Source organism: Rhea americana, unplaced genomic scaffold, assembly GCF_003343005.1.
Source record: "Rhea americana isolate MKP2758 unplaced genomic scaffold, rheAme1 scaffold_27, whole genome shotgun sequence".
Classification (NCBI taxonomy): domain Eukaryota; kingdom Metazoa; phylum Chordata; class Aves; order Rheiformes; family Rheidae; genus Rhea; species Rhea americana.
This window is the reverse complement of record NW_028186390.1, coordinates 1,937,569-1,955,564: the sequence shown is the minus strand read 5'-3', so window position 1 is coordinate 1,955,564 and position 17,996 is coordinate 1,937,569. Positions and strand designations below refer to the sequence as shown.

At 51.7% G+C, this 17,996-nt stretch overlaps 2 protein-coding genes across 2 annotated transcripts in view; one reads left to right on the top strand and one right to left on the bottom strand.

The window, feature by feature from the left end:
• The window catches only part of TCEANC2 (transcription elongation factor A N-terminal and central domain containing 2), an 8,286-nt gene extending 1,925 nt beyond the window's left edge, over positions 1-6,361 (top strand). Inside the window, exons 2-4 of the mRNA XM_085308183.1 lie at positions 872-1,013; positions 3,164-3,357; positions 5,228-6,361. Coding sequence (XP_085164309.1) covers positions 872-1,013; positions 3,164-3,357; positions 5,228-5,416 — 525 coding nt within the window. The 3' untranslated portion in view covers positions 5,417-6,361. The remainder of the gene's footprint in view (positions 1-871; positions 1,014-3,163; positions 3,358-5,227) is intronic.
• Positions 6,362-10,379: 4,018 nt separating this feature from the next.
• Positions 10,380-17,945, bottom strand: CDCP2 (CUB domain containing protein 2). Its single transcript, XM_085307992.1, has 6 exons — positions 17,437-17,945; positions 13,327-13,674; positions 12,911-13,252; positions 12,246-12,599; positions 11,005-11,183; positions 10,380-10,925 (listed from the first exon to the last, which is right to left on the bottom strand). Exons 1-6 carry the CDS (start codon positions 17,843-17,845, stop codon positions 10,608-10,610), a joined length of 1,950 nt encoding a protein of 649 aa, XP_085164118.1. The 5' UTR covers positions 17,846-17,945; the 3' UTR covers positions 10,380-10,607.
• Positions 17,946-17,996: the final 51 nt, after the last annotated feature.

Here is a 17,996-nt window from a genome sequence, read left to right as displayed (position 1 = left end):
CCGCGGCGGCCTCGCGGGCAGCGGCCTGCTGGGCTGAGCGGGTTTTCCCGGCCGGAGGCTGCGGGGGGCGGGCTGGTGCCCTCCCGCCTCGCCCTGCGGGGCGGCGTCTGCGTGGAGCTACCTACGGCTTGAGCGCAGCCGGTTGCATGTGACCCGGGCCCCCCYTTGCTACCTCCGTATAGAAACACGAGCGCGCAAAACCGAACTGCCCGCACCCGAGAGCCTGTTAACGCGAGGCCAAAGGGAGAGGGGGGAGCGCTGAGCACGCCGGCTGCCCGGCCGCTGCTGAGTCTGTGTGCCGGGCCTCACGTGTGAAATGTAACGATGCTTGCGTGTTTTGCAGCTTCTCCTGGTCAATTCTGCTGTAAACAGTTCAAACAAAAATGTGCAAATTGCAGGTGTACTAGAGATTGTGATCCTGCTCCTAACGCTTCATTTCTCTCTCTGCTGACGTAACTTTAATTTTAAAACCCATCTGAAAAAGTTCACATTCTGCCAGGCTGCTAAGGACAATATAATTAGGTGCTTCCCTATCTTACCCCCTCTCTATCATGAGGCATTTATACAACAGACTCCTTAAATCCAGAACATTTCTCTTCTAACAAACATTTGCTGTTAAGTGGCCTGAGTTTGGCAGAACAAGATTAAGTATCTTACTTTGCCTTCTACTTACTTCTGTCTTTATTGCAGTAGGGTGCTAATCTCAAGCAAATACCCGTCATTCCAGACTGTCATGTATTCTGTGCTCTGGTTCGTGTTGTAATCAATAATTTGTGCATCTATAGCAGTTCCATTAGCTGAGGAGAAGCCAATGTCTTTATTTGTAACAAGAATATTCCACTTTCCTAATGGCTTTTTTCTTCTTTTTCAGAGAGTTGTGGTTGTGGAAGACATAAAACGATGGAAATCTATGCTTGAGCTTCCAGGGCAACCGAAAGAGAATCTGATAGAAGCTTTGGAGGAGCTGAAAAAGAAAATACCTTCCAAGGAAGTGTTACTTTCAACAAAAATAGGTACATCTTGTTGTCTGATCTAGAGTGTGAGTATTAGACTGTCCTCCAAATGTGCAAGATCTCTCCTTGTAATGGTCCAGAAGTGCTTAGTGCATCCTGACACAGAAGAATCCCCAGCAGACAGGCAGCTCCAGRCACATAACACAGCCCTTTGTCTGACCACTTTCCACAGGACTTGGGGAGAGGAATAATGTGAGACCACATGGACCCTGCCTATGGGTCCTGTCTATGAAGATTGTACCTGGCACAGAGCGTCCAAAGTACCTTGAAGCAAGAGAAGGTYGTTCTGGCCTTTGTTTGCCATTAGAGCAGCTAGATCTCTAGTCAAATAGCCCTCCTTGCCTTGGAAAGTGAGATAGGGTCTGTCCCTTTCTTTTTACTTCCAAATTATCATTTAGTTTGCCATCTTTAGCTCGTTCAGCCTTTTCCTGAGATTTTTTTCTTGGTCCTTGCCTGAACACCCAGTTCTGGGCTCCCCAGTACAAGAGAGACTCTCTCCAGTAGGAGAGGGTCCAGTGTAGGGCTATGAAGATGATCAGAGGGCTGGAGCATCTGCCCTACGAGGAACGGCTGCGAGAGCTGGGCCTCTTCAGCCTGGGGAAGAGAAGACTCAGGGGGGATCTTATCAATGTGTATAAGTACCTGAAGGGAGGGTGTCAAGGGGACGGGGCCAAACTCTTCAGTTGTCCTGTGTGACAAGAGGCAATGGGCAGAAATTGAAGCACAGGAAGTTCCGCCTGAACGTGAGGGGGAATTTCTTCCCTGTGAGAGTGACAGAGCACTGGACCAGGTTGCCCAGAGAGGTTGTGGAGTCTCCTTCTCTGGAGATATTCAAGGCCGCCTGGATGCAACCCTGTCTAACATGCTCTAGGAGACCCTGCTGAGCAGGGGGGTTGGACTAGATGATCTCCAGAGGTCCCTKCCAACCTCACTGATTCTACTATGAACACRGCTGGGCTGTAAGAAARCCACAGAAGACCAACAGTGACATCTTCTGGCCAGTAGTGTTACYGCTGGTCGGACACCACCGCTAGCGGAACCACCCAGTAGGTCAGAAAAATACCCAGTTGGAAAAGGATCCTTTCTATCTCCTCTYAAAGGAAAGGTTCTTCACACTGGCAGGCCCAGGTGTAGTACCTGGGGTGTTGGTGTGCTGAACAAATTACATCAATTGGAAAGATTCTGCTTGGAAGCACCATGATGTTCTCACATTCATTTTATAAACATCATTAGCCACATCCGCTTCCTTAAGGGTTTTTTWRKTWAARGRAAAAAAAAAGTATTCCTTGTAGACCAGTCTTACAACATTTGCATCAGATGTATCTGTCTAGAAATGTATGTAGCCCTGTGTTATTTAAGTGTCTCTCCGCATCTTAGTAACTTTCACATGAATAACTCAATTGCTTGGTAACTGCTCAGGCAAAAATCACAGAAAGGTTGAGGTTGGAAAGGACCTCTGGAGATCATCTAGTCCAACTCCCCTGCTCAAGCACGGCCAGCTAGAGCAGGTTATCCAGGACTGTGTCCCACTAGGGGAATGAATATCTTCAAGGATGGAGGCTCCACAACCTCTCTGGGTAGACTGCTACAGTGCTCAGTCATCCTCAGAGTAAAAAAAGTTTTTTTTTTTTTTTTCTTTTTTATATTCAGATGGAACTTCTTGTGTTTCAGTTTGTGCCCGTTGCCTTTTGTCCTGTCACTGGGCACCACTGAAAAGAGTCTGGCTCAATCTTCTTTACACCCTCCCTTCAGGTATTTATACACATTGATAAGGTTCCCCCTTGAGCCTACTCCAGGCTCCCTCAGCCTCTCCTCACAACACATGCTCCAGTGCCATAATTGTCTCAGTTGCCCTTTGCAGGACTTGCTCTAGTAGCTCCATCTCTCTCTTGTGCTGGAGAGCCCAGAACTGGGTGCAGTACTCCAGACATGGCCTCATCAGTGCTCTTCGGGAATCACTGCAGAAGTCAATGAATAAGCAGGGTTTGCTCCTAGTGGTTTCATACTTATATTTGTGCCTGTGCTTTGGTTATTTTGCTGACAGTGCCTGAATTACAAATGTGGCTACTTTAGCTCCACTGTAACTTCACTTGTGTCTCTTTTATTTTTGTCCACCTCCCAAGGCTGAATGAGCTGTTGCTGTTTTCCAGGTCACACAGTAAATAAGATGCGCAAACATTCAGATCACGATGTGGCCAGCCTTGCAAAGGATGTTTACACGGAGTGGCGTACTTTCATCAAAGACCATTCAAACAAACCCTCAATAGAAGTCAGGAGTGATCCCAAGACTGAGGTTTTCAGAAAGAATGCGCGGAAGCTGCTTTGCAAAGCTCTGGATCTAGAGGTAGTGTTCAGGGCCATTTGTCTTTAGCTTAAAGAGTTAACTTCCTGTGAGAACAAGTTAGACAAACCTTTTTCAGACATAGTTACGATAAAGTTGATCCTGCCTGCAGGGTAGGGACAAAGCTACAGGACCTCTTTCTGTTTTCTGTGATTCTCTGCATGTCTGTTTATAAGGAGCTTTGTTTTCAAAGTAGATTTTTTTTTCTTGACCAAGTGAACATGTTTATTTTAAGTGAGGTGTATATTGCTCTCATGTACATAACAAGCAAATGAGACAGTTGCATATCTACTGTAGCTAGGCTGTATAAGAGAAGAAAGAATTTGGTAGAAATACAGTTTTCTTTGCTACTTATCAGCTGCAGAAGCAACACTGGGACATTTAAGATGTTTTGTATTTAAATAATTAAGCATTTGAAAATTGAAATCTATTGCAAAAACATAGAGGCAGAGTTGACAGTATATAAAGTGGTGCTAAATACCAGATCCCTCTGGTATCTTTACAWAAACAAACAGGATTTGCTGTAAGGCTTAATGATCAGTTTGCTTGCTCTATGAAACACTGTAATAATTATCATTTAGTTTATTCATTAATTATTCTTTAAATGGCAAGTCAAGTGGTAGGCACTCAGGAGTTTCAGAGCAAAGTTAAAAAGCTATGTGTTAGCCATGAAAACAACCTCTTTAACTTCTAGTCCTTCTAGACTGAGGCAGAGCAAAAGGATGGGTTGCTGTGGGAAGGTCTCAGAATGATTTTATGGAGAGCTGACCTTTCCCAGGCTGGTCAAGTCCCATTTTTGGGAAGTGTATCTATGCGTAGTGATGAAGTCTGAAGCTATGGAACATGAGGGATATGGTATCACCCTAAAGCAGTGGTATTGGGTAAGGCAAGACCAGGCAGAATCCCCTCTGAACAGGGGGAAGCATCTGAAGGTGTGGTGAGRAACTGCTCCCCTGGCTTGCAGCTACCATCATATGTGCAAATAGTTTACATTAGCAGGATGAACAGCATATATAAGCAAGAAAGGCACAGAGGCCCAGTGAATGGAAGGTGGGGACACCTGGGAAAGGCTGATAGAAAGAGGAAGGAAGAACAGGGTTGAATGAATACAAAAGAGCTTCTAGTACAGCCCAGCAGCGGGGCAAATTAAGTGAGGGGTAGCAAAAGAGAGTAAAAGAGGGCAAACGACTTGTAAGAATACTRGTTGTCATGCTGGAATTTCCTTTATGCAAAAGCTTGGGAGATTCCCAATCCAAAAAGGCAGAACTGAAATTAAAACCCTCTCTTGATGGGCAGGGGATTTTTTTTCTGAGCTGTGCTAAATTACAGGTTTGGCGCATGTTGAAGCAATAACTACATAATTAACATTTAGCAAATCCCTTTTCTGCATTCTTAATTACACCTCCTTTCACAAACACAGAGCCCACATTTCCCTTTATAGCACCAGGCAGAGTTGCCAAGTGTTTGGCATGTCTTAGGGTTGCTGTTAGAATTGAGTTTAAAATAGTATCCAAGGTGCTTTATATCAGCAAGATCAAAAGTAAGCTTTATGGAGACAGTGCATTGCAGCTTATAACTGCAGTTGAACTTGATCCCCAAAGCTAGTTGCAGATTAGTTTCCTGTTGTGATGGCAAAGTACTGCCACTCAGCTGGAGACAAGAATGTGTTCCCTGCTACTGACCACACTGCCTTGTTCCTTAATTGCTAGGGTGGAATTAAATTGCTCTTCCTGTTTCACTTGTGATGGGAAGTAGATTTCCTTGAATCTAAGCTGATTGATGAAGAAAGTCTGAAAAGCACCAAACTCTGATTTCAATCAGTTGGTCTCCTTATTAAATGTAAAGATCTAATATTATACTCTGGTATTTTCAGATTGATCACCCACTGGCTGAAAATATTGAGCGGGAAGCTTTTCATCTCTCTTCCCGTCTCATTAACGGACCATATCGCCGAATGATGCGAGCTCTTGTCTTCTCATTAAAGCACAAACCTGAAATCCGAGCAGAAGTCAAGAGTGGCACACTCACTGTCCCTGCATTTGTACAGAGCCATAAAAAGTGAGGCAGCGTGCGTGATGCCAAGTGAGAACTTCATGTGCCTACATCTCTGCAGAACTGGGAACCCTTTCTGTCTTAGGAGAGCAGAAGTGCTGACAGTGCAGCTCACTTGGCACCTCCATATGAACAGGGCCACAGAAGGCAGGAGCCAGTGATGCTGAAAGTGGTGCTGTAAATCTGACTTGGTAGAAATCTATGTGCGCTTCTTGCAAGAGAAGTTTCTTATACTATGCTGTATATTTTCCTGCTACAAAGCTACCTTTGCTGACTCACACGTTTCTGACTTCTACCACAGTTTGTCATACCTCAGTTTGGCTCCGTTCCTGATCTGGATCTTCAGGCATAAGCATAAAGGAGCAGCTCTGTGCTGTGGTAGTAGAAATACTGGGAATTCAGGGTGATTATTCCAAGTGAGGAGATTGCCAGTGGAWAACTGCATACTCTTCTTAGCCCTAAATTAGCTGTATTTGCTGCAGCTGGGTTCTGAATGGGGGCAAGAGGTGGCTGTTTAGCCAAGCCCTCTAATTTCCCTTTGCTGTATCCTTTCCTTTGCTACACTTTCCAAAGTTAAACACAAAACGGGTTTCAGTAACTTGCCAGCCATCATTCCGTAGCCTCAGTGACCTAACAATTGTGGGCATTTTCTGAAGCTCTGTGATRAAAATCAAAAGGCCCTGGAATGTAGGTGCTATCTAATGCCTCTTTGCTATTTAATGAATAGCTCATTCAAACATCTGTATACCTCATTCATGATTTAAATGTGGTGCTTGTTGGTACTGTAACATGAAAAAAAAAACCTTGAAATGAAATTTCTAAATACAATGAGCTGGTAAGTAAAATACTCCTTTTAACAGCTGTTTTCCTCCAAAAGGAACAAATACTTCAGAATGAATGTGTAAACAAATTTAAATGACAAAAAGACAGAACCAGAAATAAACTAGTTATTAAACACTGGAAATCTGACCTTTCATTTTCTACTCTGATTTCTTTAGTGCCACAAGTTATCTTGTTCTCCACATACTCCCCATTATTAAGGCTGTGACAGGCACAGTCTWTCTCTACTGGTAGGCAATAAAAGTACTGTCTGTTCACAAACYATTTTCTGATCTCAACCTCTCAGAATAGAGAGCCAAATAGGGGGATGAGTGAAACACTTATTAGCGGTTGTGGGAATTGAAGTCTATTATACCATAGGAAGTGTCTTTTGATAAGTTGTGGTCAGCACTCTTGCCTCCAGAGTCACTTGAGGACAGATAATGCAGTGGGACACCTAGGAGTTTGTGTTTATTCAGATCTTCATCCTAAAACAATGGTGGTATGTGGTTATGTGGATCTGCTAAATACCTTTTTTCTGGACACTAAAAGCCAAAGAAGCACCCAAAATTTGTCTGAAGTATTGAACTCTAAATTGCATTAGACATTTGCAGGTTCTCCTAAGAATATTTGCTTTGTGTACTCTTTTGCTGAAAGAAATTTATGGGCTGGGGCCAATATGAAAAGAAAAGGAAAAMGGAAGACCCTTTCCTCCAGATTGGGTGCCTCCTTGATTTAATGTTTCCTCTGTAAAAAAGGAACCAGCTATCTCAAAGGCATCAGGCTGGAGAAGTGCAGCACAATGGGAGCCACCACTCAGATCCTCATCTTTCCTTTTAGTCTGAAAGGGTTTCCTCAGTGTGAAGACAACAGCTCAGGTACCTGTGCTGATGTTACCCTTCCCAGCCCACCCTGGCCCAGCACAAAGCTCCCTCCGGAGAGGCTGCGTTTGTGAACGCTTGAGCCATAACTGACCTAAGGCCCCGGGACACCTGAATGGAGACTGTATTTCAAGGGGTTTGAAGTCAGCTAGCCCGCTCGGCATGCCAGCTAGCGCCAAGCAGAATTGCAGACCTATGAGCCGGCCATTGCTTTAACCACAAGCCACAAGGCTCTGGCCTCCCTACCTGGCTGCACTTGGTAAGAGAAACAATGACAAATGCTTGCCCATGCTTGGCTTCTGTTTGAGGAATAACAAATTCATTTGGACCTGAGGCTGGACCTGCACCAAGCAAAAAAGAGACCGGGAGCATCTTCCACAGGTAAGTGGCAGCCTGCTGGTCTCTTCTGCTGCCTGCACTGTGAGCCCTGCTGGGACGGGGTCGTGGCGGGGACCTGAGGAGCACTGGGAGAGACAGTGCGAAATCATCCCTATCAAAGCTTTTGACTCTAGCTTCTGAAAGGTAAATCCACTTGTTTGGAAGATACCAGCTTTTTTTCCCTTCCCCATCAGCAAGCATGGCTAAGAGGAGCTTTATCTTACTGCAAATTAATTGGGCGAAAGAGTAAGGGAGTAGGCAAGACCCTTTCCTCACCCTTCGTAAAAGAGCGCACAGCAGCTCAGCATTTATCTTCTTTTTAAGACACCCTTCAAAGCTTTCTCCACAAAGAACCCAACCTCCTAGATCTCATTTGCTTTCCTGGCAGMCCTGTAACATGAAAGGTCTGCTGGATCGGCCCTGGAACGAGCGATGTTAGAACRAGGAGCTATCGCAGATACCTTGCACGTTCCCCTGGAGCCCTGGTCGTTCGAACAAGGTTTCCGGACGTGCCCAGGGCACAACCGTGCCCGCTGCAGAGTGGGAGGACACCTTTCCTCCGAAGGTACGTTCGCACACGACGGCTCAGAGGAGCGCCGGAGCGGAGCGTGCAGCAGGAACTGAGGGATGGAGCAGAGGAGGAACTGAGGAAGGAAGCCAAGAAGGGACAAAGGGAGGGAAAGAGGCTTGGGAGKTCTCCAACCCGGCTGACTGCAGCCACACAAATGCTTGCTCCTCCATGCAGCACAGAGTAAGTATTGAATTCGGCTTGCTGCTTTAAGTGACTGCAGCACCGGTTAGTGACTTAATAGTGCCTGAGCATGGATGAACCTGCTCATGCTGGTGACCACGCTGCAGAGTAAAGCAGCGGCTGGTGGGCTCATGTATTAGCCCTACCTGCTTAAACACCTAACTGCTGCATAGCTGCAGGTATTGCAGGGCAAAGCTCCCTGTTCAGGTGGATAAAATGCCCTCAGCTGCATTTTACAGGAGGGGAAACTGAGGCGCAAAGGTGATTTGACATGCCCAAGGATGCAGTAAAGGGAAGCCCACGGCAGGATTAGGCTGCAATTAATGATGCTCTAATTCCTGCGCTGGCAGTGCGCTGAACAACGTTTATGGCCTCCGTCAATTAGGCTAGAGCACGGCTAATCCTTGCTAATTATATATTATTATACACAAAGCGGTTATCTCCCTATAAAGGGTGCCCCTGTAGTGGGCAAATGTTTTTCCCCTAGCACTGCCAACTCAAATGGCAAAACCCATTTCTCCTGCGGCCCGGGCTTCGCCTAAATGGAGACGTTCACAGTCCAAACCCGCGGGCTCGTGCTGGGCTGAGGGGGGCAGAGCCGGCCGGGAGGGGAGGCACCGGCAAACCTGGCCTCCAGACGCACCGGGCTGCAGGAGCCAGAAACCGCACGGTCCCGGGCTGCGGGCAGGAAACGTGAAACCCAGATTTTTCTCTGAGCAGAGCAGYGAGGCAGGGGAGGAAGGATTCCCTCAAGGAGAGGCATGGAAGTCATTTAAATATATATATATAWTTTTTTCCGTTTTCCTAGCAAGAGCCCGAGATGGTAGCCAAATCTGTTCCCCCCCCCATCTACGGCATGAAGCCAAATACCACGTATGTCCTGAGGGCCTGTTACAAGAGCGTGGACAGGAAAGACCTCCAGAGCGACGGGGGCTGCTGGGCCATTTTATATCAAAAGAAAAGCTGAGAATCAGCAGAATCTAAATACGCCACTCAGGCCACATAAATCTCAGGCGAGCAGCATGCGCGACGCTCCTGCTTAAGGAAACGCCGGGATAGCATTTGCTTTTATGACCGGGTTGGCGCAGAAACCTGGAAATTACGAGCCATTCCTGGAACGAGAGCACGAGTCAGCGCCCGGCCTCGGCGACACCAGCCTCCCCCGCGCGAGCTCAGCCCCTCACACAGCCGCCGGAATAAAAACCGCCACCGTAAGCTGCTGCTTTTTTGCCCCATGCGCTTGGGGCCCTCATTAGGACGGATTCACATTTTGGGATCGCGCTGCTGGAAAAGAAGACTCCTGGCTTAACCACTTGCACTGCTTGCTACCCTCAGGCTCAGKTTTTTTTGCCCCTTGAATGACCATGTTTGGACATCAGTTATTTTAAGATCGCTCTCTGCACCACAGCGTATTTTTGCACACTGTGGCTCTTTTAAATAAACGGTTTCTTTCTAGAGACACGTGAGATGCTGCAGGAAACCCGGAGGTTGCTCTTCAGAGAGACCTGAGGACAGAACTRAACTACAAAGCTTTGTGCTTTCTGAAAAGCCCCAGCCCTAAGGAGCCTCATCCTTGTCTGACCGAGGGACCGTGTGAAACGGTGGCAGAAGCGGTGCGGGGAGCCGACGGGAGGGCGCTGGGCACCGCGGGACAGCCGAGCCCAAAGCAGCAGCAATATTTGCTCCTGGTTTTGGACTACCAGGATGACATCGTTGCAGAGTTAACACTGGTCACCAGGACGTGCTGGAAATGTGAAGGGGAAAAGTCTTGGGTGGGAAGGAGGAAAATACAGATGGCAAGAAAGGCAGTGCTTTAACCACCCCAGTTTTGGGGCGGTTAAAGTGTTTAGGTAAGCTGGGAGAGAGAGAGGTGGGTAGATCACATGCAAAAAAACACGAGGTGCTCAAAGGCATGTGACGAGCACCACTCATCACACAGGTACTATGCAAATGTTGCACGTGGACATCCCAAAACACTGCCCGGAAACACCCATATAACCTCTACAGACCCACATTCGCCAAATGGAGACGTYGGTGCCGGTAGCTGCCTCCAGCACAGATCTAGGGCGCCCACACAAACACAGGCAGGAGCGTGGAAAACATTTGCTGAAAATACCGCTGTATTTGGTTGCAGCTTGTACGTTCAAGAAGGCAGCTCGAAATATCGACAGGGTTATCTGCAGCCATGGGCAAACAACGCGACTTTCACGAAAGAAGCAGCAYCAGAGGGAAAACAAATGGAAGAAGGTGCGGGAATAGCTGCGAAGCACCGGAGTTGCCAGACGGACAGATTGAGAGACAGAGGAAAACAAACCGGAGAAGGAAGCGTCCGCCGCGGAAGCTTCCCGCGGCCGGGCCGGGACGAAGCCCCGTCAGAGCAGCACCAGCCCCACCACGGCGATGACCATGAGGAGCCCCGCGAGGATGCAGATGCTGATGAAGACGACGTCGCTGGTGTCTTGGCTCCTGCCGTCGTGGGCGCCGGCGGCCTCCGCCTCCCGCCGCTGGCCGTCCGCGCGGTTTTCCGCCTGGGGGCTCGGCCGCTGCGGCGCGGGGCCCGCCAGGAGGCTCACCCAGGCCTCCTTCCTCTTGGGCTCGCACTGCACTTCGTACCGGTGGACGTCCTCCTGGCCACCCGCCGAAAAGTCGATGTAGAGGAYGCTGACGATCACGGAGGTGTTGTTCCTCCTCTGCAAGGCGGAGGATGCGAGCGCGGGGCAGCGCGGCCGGCCGACCGGCTCGCCCGCCGCCGCGGCCCCGCGCGCTTACCTGGGACTCGCTGCCGCACGTGTCGAACCTGGCGTGTATTTTAAAGTTCGAGCCGGCCACCTGGGCAGCGCAGGACGGGCTGCCCAAATAAATCCGGTGCCTCTCCAGCGGGGCGAGGGACTGCACGGGGACCTGGATGTGGAAGTCCGTCCGCGTGCAGCTGACGTTCACCGGCACCACTGTCGGGGGGAAGAGACCGTCTGACCGACCCAGGCAGCGCCAGTGGGAGGGGGTTGTCCCCAARCCAGGCCTTTTTGGGGAAAACTGCCCCCTGGAAAGGTTGTTTTTCACAGGGGCCTGGCAGCCTGGAGCATTGGGTGCAGAAAGCAACTTCAGGACAAGGAGCGGGGAGACCGGTGCCCCGCTCATTAAAGCTAACCCTCGCCGAGCTCCAGCCAAACACTTGAGCRATATGAATTACTGAATTATCCCAGCTCCCTCCGAATCCTGGCCTCAGGAAACCAAAAAGATGCAATAAAATCAATATGGAAAAYAGTGTCGCTTTGCTGCGCTCGGCGCAGCATAAAACCATTGGAAGATTTACCAAATAACTCAAGTGCTTTAGATGGAGGAGAGRAGCAAACGGGTCCTGTCCTCTCTCTTGGTGCGAAGGTTTTCTTTCAGAGGGCTGTAAATCACACGGGTCCRGCTGAAATGAAAACCTTTGCTGCCTTCCTCCTGGCGAAGCCAAGAGCGCCTGCTGCCCCAGGCGGCCCCCGCTGCCTCTGCCAGCGCTGCCTCCTCGGAAAGCCTCGCCGGCCCTGCCTTGCCCGTGGGGTCTACCATGCGTCCCCCCAGCCCGACCTACCGCCAGGGAGCTCCTGAGATTCAGGTSTCCTGGAAAACCCCCTGGGTTTCCTATCATGAGCAACCTGGGGAGCACGGCAGTGGCGGAGACTGACGGACTCCGGGAAAGCTGATCCCGAACGTTCAACGTGGMGCCGAGCAAACCCCAAAGAGCACCRAGGAAGGAGGAGGGAACAGAAGTCAAGAGCAGCCTTCGTGGGGCCGCGCTTAACCCCGCTCTGCAACCTGCTGGCGCTCACCAGCATCGAGCGACCACGCTCAAAAGCTTTGCGAGCTCTGGGTGCAGGAGGAGGAACGGCAGCAGTTCCTGCAAGAGCAGGGCCTCGCCTGCCGCTTCCTCCCACTCCCGTTTTTAAAGAATCACTTGATTTGCTATTGCAAACAGGGCCGTTTCTGCAGAAGCACTGCAGCACGCGCTGCGCGTGCCGCCTTACCGCCRACGTAGGCTACGGCGAAGCCCCGGTTGGCCGTGTTGCGATCCGTGTGGAGGACCAGCAGCAGCTTGTTTCCGCTGGAGACGATGGGAGACAACTGCTCTCGMCCGCACCACCTCCCCAGCAGGGAGGCGTTTTCGGCGCCTCCRTCGAACGCGGCCAGATGGTCGTAGTCGCAGCCATCTGTCAGGCTGCTGCGTCCCTCCAGATCCAAGTCCAAGAAGAAGACTTTGATTCGGTACCCTGGGGGCAGCTGGATGGTCCACTGACACTTGAGGTTATTGGGGTAGAAGTTGGGATATTGAGGACTGGAGAAATTTCCTTTGACGGCTGTATATACTTCCTGGCACTCGCCTGCTTAGAGAGAAAACAACAAAAAAGGCAAATCTCAAGCAGCCTGGACGCAGCCCCCTCCGGTGCCCCGCAGCCCCGCTCTGGGATTTGCATCCTCARATCCTCGCGGCTGCGTTTGCCATATGCCAACAGGGCAACAGCCCTTCCTGTGCCGCGGGAAATACCCGGCGCCAGCTCCTAGCCACCAACTCAGGAGCTCTCTCCGAAGAGCACCCCCTAAACGGCACCCCGCCCCAGCACCGCGGGAGGTGGGACGTGGGCAGCGACCGCCGCAGGGGCACGCTTCCCAYGCTGCCGCGGCGTGCCCGTACCGGAGTAGAAATAGGCTTTGAAGCCTCTGCCGCCGATGTTGAAGTCGGACTTGAAGACGACGAGGAGCTCGTGGCCGGAGGAGACGGTGTGGGGAGGGCTGCCGCTGCCGCAGTAGCGCCCCAGGCGGGCGGCCGCCGCCGTGGGCCCRTCGAAGAGGGCCACGTAGTCGAAGCTGCACTCGTCGTCGTTCTCCACCTGGAAGTCGGCGAAGACCAGCCTGACGCTGGCGCCCGCTGCCGCCCGGATGCTCCAGCGGCACTCGGCGTTGTTGGGGTAGTTCTCCGGGTAGTCGGGGCTGGTGATCTCGCCGGACAGCGCCGTGAGCTCCCCACCGCAGGCGTCTGCGGGGAGGGACGCGGYGGTGGTGGTGCCCATCACGCCCCGGCTCCCCGCGCGCCGCCTCCCCCCGGGCTACCTCTGCGGTAAGCCGCGGCGAAGCCGTGGCTGGCCACGTGCTTGTCCGAGTGGAAGATGACGGCCAGAACGTGCCAGGAAGAGGTGAAGGAGGGCGGCGGGCGGTTGCCGCAGAAGGTGCCCAGGAGGTTGCCGCGGTCCCTGGCGACGCCGTTGTAGACCTGCAGGTAGTCGTAGCCGCAGGCGTCGTGGTACTCCAGGTCGAAGTGGCTGAAGGTGAGCAGCACGGAGGAGCCCTCGGCCACCACGATGAGCCACGTGCACTCGGTGTCGTAGGGGTAGAGCCCCGGGAAGTTCGGGCTGGAGAAGTTGCCAGACGGTGCCGAGAGCACCCCGCCGCATTTGATGCCTGCGCGAAAAAAAGAGCCCGCGGGCAGCACGCCGGGACCCCGGGCTCCCCAAGGGTCCTTCTCCGGGAGCCGGCCGGCAGCGCTCCGACCGACTTCCCGCGCCCCTCGGGAAGGTGGCCGGCATGCGGCCCGAGCCCACCCCCCATGCAGCGCCGCTCCCCGATTGCCATCGGCAGCCGGAGGCCGGCGGGAGCCCCGCTGCGCCCCGTCCCGCGACGGGCTCTTACCGCGGCCGGCGGCCGGCAGCCGGGCGGCAGAGAGGAGGGCCAGCGCGGCCAGCCAGCCCGCCCCGCGGCCCCCCATCCTCCCTCCGGCGCCCCGGGGGCCTTCCCGAGCTGCCCGTCCGGGGGAGAAAAATAAAGAAAGAAAGAAAGAGAGGAATAAATAAAAAAGGAGGACTGCAGAATTAATAGTGGGATGAATAATTCATGGCTTGTTTGAATTAAGAGCGGCAAGGTAACTTGATCTATTCCTCCCTTCCTTCGCTCAGTTTTAATGATCTGGATCAAATGTCCCAAGGATTTACACTATACCAGATACCTTGTCAATACACTATATTTAGAAGAGATATTAATGTTTCAGATATGGTGTATAACGGCAGTAAGTCTGGGCTGACAATACGCCCTTAAGGGGCTATGAAAATAATTTAGTTCACCAGGCAAGACAGCGGAGCAGAATGGGAATTTCAGACTTAGCAGGGAAAAGCACCTCAGGAATTAACGTGATTTATACTGCGGCACTCGCCGCACAAAGCCAACTGTTGATAAAAGCTGGAGAAACAGGGAACGCATCTCCGTCCGTGCTTTTGCCCAAAGCCGTGCCGCCGAGCGAAGCGGAGGCTCGGGAATTGCCCGGGATGCTCAGCGGCGAGCCCCCACGGAAACCTCGGGGRCCGAGCGGAGGGTGTCGCGGGGGACACGGCGTCCGGCCCAGGGCAAGCGCTCCTTGAGCCCGCCCGGAGGGTTTCCGCCCCTCGCAAATCCTTAAGGGTGGGAGGAAAAACAACTGACAACAGGCTTTTCCCAGCCGGCTTCCGCAGGCCCACGAGCGATAGTTGGCCGAGGCCTCGTGAGCGCTGCCGAGAGCGGATCTCACCTCCCTACGAGAAGATGTAAAATGAATTGCGACTCGCAGGCAAAAACATCGATTATTACAGAACCTGTTCAGACCTCGGCGAGTCGCAACGTTCTCCCGTGAGAGCTCACGCCACTTTCCGGCTGCGCGCGCAGGTGCTCGGGAAGTGGATGGAATCGGCCGAAGAAAATCGAGACTTTGCTCCACAAGACCTGTTTCCTGCKCTACGCCACATTAGCCGGAGAAACGCCAAACGCAGCAGCGTTTCACCTCCTCCCCTCCCATCCACGGGCRAAGCACTTTTCTTTGCGGCCACGTCCGACACCGAGATGAACGCTAGGAACCAGCARAAACCCACGAAGGCCTCAAAAGGGAAACGCTGCCCGAGAGACCCGAGCTAAGAAAGTCACCTTCAAAGCAGTGGGGAAAGAAGCAGCAAGTATCTCTAAATCTCAGCCGGTGAGACAAGTTGCATTTATTAATTAAGCAACGAGGATCAATGCCTGAGACGTTTYGTGTGGATTAATGATGGTCTGGGAGGAGCCGATGGCCTGAGGTGCAGCTAAGGCCCATTAATACCAAATGGTCATTAATCCCCAGGAAACRCTCCATGCCAAGGTCATTAAGTGTCTGCATATATTTACAGGGAATAATAACCACAATATTTACGSAGAGGGTCTTCCCCTGAGCCCGGCTTCGCGGGAGCCGCAGTCGTGGGCTGAACAAACCGGGCGCAGATCCGAAGCCCCGAGGAGCCCTCGGAGAAGAGCTGGAGGCGTTAACCACAGCGCCCGGGACAACTTCCAGCTCGGCAGCGACGCTCCGCSGGCGTTCCCTCCACTGCGGTGCTGCTGCCCCTCGGCCACGGACCCGGCTGTGGGGCAGAGGGGAGGAGCGGGGAATGGAGAAAAAGAGCAATAATTACGACGGAGACGCAGGCACGGCTGCGGTTTCATTAGAGGCGTGCTGCATGGGGGCTTCCCCCTGTTCCTMCGGCGGCAAATCCATAAATCATGAGCCCAAAAGGCATTTGATTCATTTAACAGAAAGGATGCGAGCAGGACTGTGAGACTTYGGAGAAGATCAAAGGTTTAAATATGGTCCCCAGGAGAAACGGGAATTATTTAGGCAGGAAATAATGAGATGAAATTAAGAAAGTATTTAGGCTGCACATGGTGGGGGGAAGAAAAAAAGGAAGCAAAGCTGCTGGAGACATGGGGCAGCTCTTGGAGATGTTAGTGCCCGTCCCACATCCCGCCAGCATCATCCGGCCCCAGCAGGAGATGCAAGGGGATCCCACGTCCTGGCTGGAAAGGAGCCACCGGCACCGGCRGGGGCCTGGGTGCTTCCAGCTCCACAAAGCCCCTGGATAACCGACGGCATCGCCGTTTCCCTGTAAAACCGTCACACTGCGGTAGTTTCTCTGACCTCTCCAAGAGTCTCTCCAAAGGCGAGGAGACCCAGGGGCGGTTTGCTCCATCCGTCTCTCCCCGTCCAACCTAGGAGCCCGTGCGACGCAGGAGGCTCCGCAGCAGAAGGGCTGCACCAGCCAAGCAGGGAGCAGCCAGCCCGGCCCAAATGTGCCAAAAYACCCCGGCATATTGGGGTATCAGGCCCTGTGGGATTCCTCGCTCTCCCAAAGTGAGCAGGGGGTTTTACCTTCTCAAAAAAAGCTTTGGGGATTTTTAGCAACATCTCAGATAAGAGGATTTTTTTTTTCCAAGCAAGAGGTGCCCAAGCAAGATTTTCAGAATATGTAATTTCCCAGGAGAATATTTTCTACATGTTCCTAGCTAGGGCCAAAGTTAGGGAGAGCTACCAAAGAAAGTGGCTCCTTATTTATCAGCCTCATGCTACAGAAAACTCCTCCATGACACTGTGGCTTATGGGTGCTGAAAAACAGCTTGGATCAGAGCTGAGATTGAGCCTTGGATCCCACGTGGGCAACGTTCCTGGATCTTTCTGCGTTTAAAAAGCCAGGAATGCATTTTGTGCCAGGAGAAGGGCTTTCTTGTAAGCCTTCACTCTGATGAAGTTATGACAAAAGCTGCATCCACAGTGGATTAATTCCAGTCACTTGGACTCCAGTCACCCCAGTCTCACCTGCAAAACCAAAGAAGAAATGCTACCAGAGAAGCACAGCTGGTAACAGAGTATTTACTGACCAAGCTTGCATATATTACATTTAAGCCAGTAAAAGTGCCAGCCTCACTATGACAGTGAGTGGAGAAATCAGAAACTCAGTTGAGGTGAAGCAAAGACAGGGCCAAGACAGCAGATGCAACAGGACCAGCCAGGGCTGGCGGGACCTTCATCCAGGCACCTTCACTGCCTCCCAGCACGTGAATCAGAGCCATCGTTTCAGTGCATACTGCTTTTCCAAGCAGCTCTCAAACCCCATCTCTTGCATGCAAGGTGTAACTATTTGATACAGGTAAAAATGAGATAAGGATGATGAGGTTTTTAGGGGGGCATCGTCATTTGTCATCATTCTGCAAACCCTGGGCACTTCCAACACAGGACACAACCGGGAATGAACGCAAGAGTGCAGAGGTGTGCGGACAGACTGTATTTCCAGGTGCCACTAGTAAACACACTGCCTAAGAGGGCAAAAGAGTGGAGCCGTATTTGGGCTCTGCCCGTGCCATGCAGGGGATCGCCCTGATAAAGCCCCGGTGAGCTCCCACCTGCCAGGCGCTCCTCCGGCGAGACGCGCACCCATCCTGGCAGCCTTCCTCCTCTGCCAAAGTCCTGTGGCAGAAAGAAACCGCTATTTCTTTGAAAAGAGCTTCGATTTAGTGCAGCAGAGCTTTTATACAGCACTTCGGGGACACGGAAAGCAGACACCCATCTTCCCTGACAGAAAGTAGCTCCTGCACTGACGCAGTTTGGAGATGCTCCGGGCCCCCCAGGCAGCCATACAAAGGGCTGGAAACCAGGGCAGGCGACACAGGCTGTGCCGGGCACATGCACAGCCTTGTCCGTAAGTGATTGGAAAGGCTCTTTCCAAAGGAGATCAGTACCTGCCTCCTTGTATAATGATGTATTAGGGGAAACCGAGTCACAGAATGACTGAAGCGACTGGCCTGACAGCATCCAGGAAGGTAATGGCACAGCCAAAATGAACCCCACGATGCCAGTGTGCCAGGCCAGTGTTTTGCTGGTTCTTCAAGCAACAATGTCTTCTCCCCACGGATTAAATCTCTTATCTAATAGGGCACATTAACACTGCACATTAACATGGAAT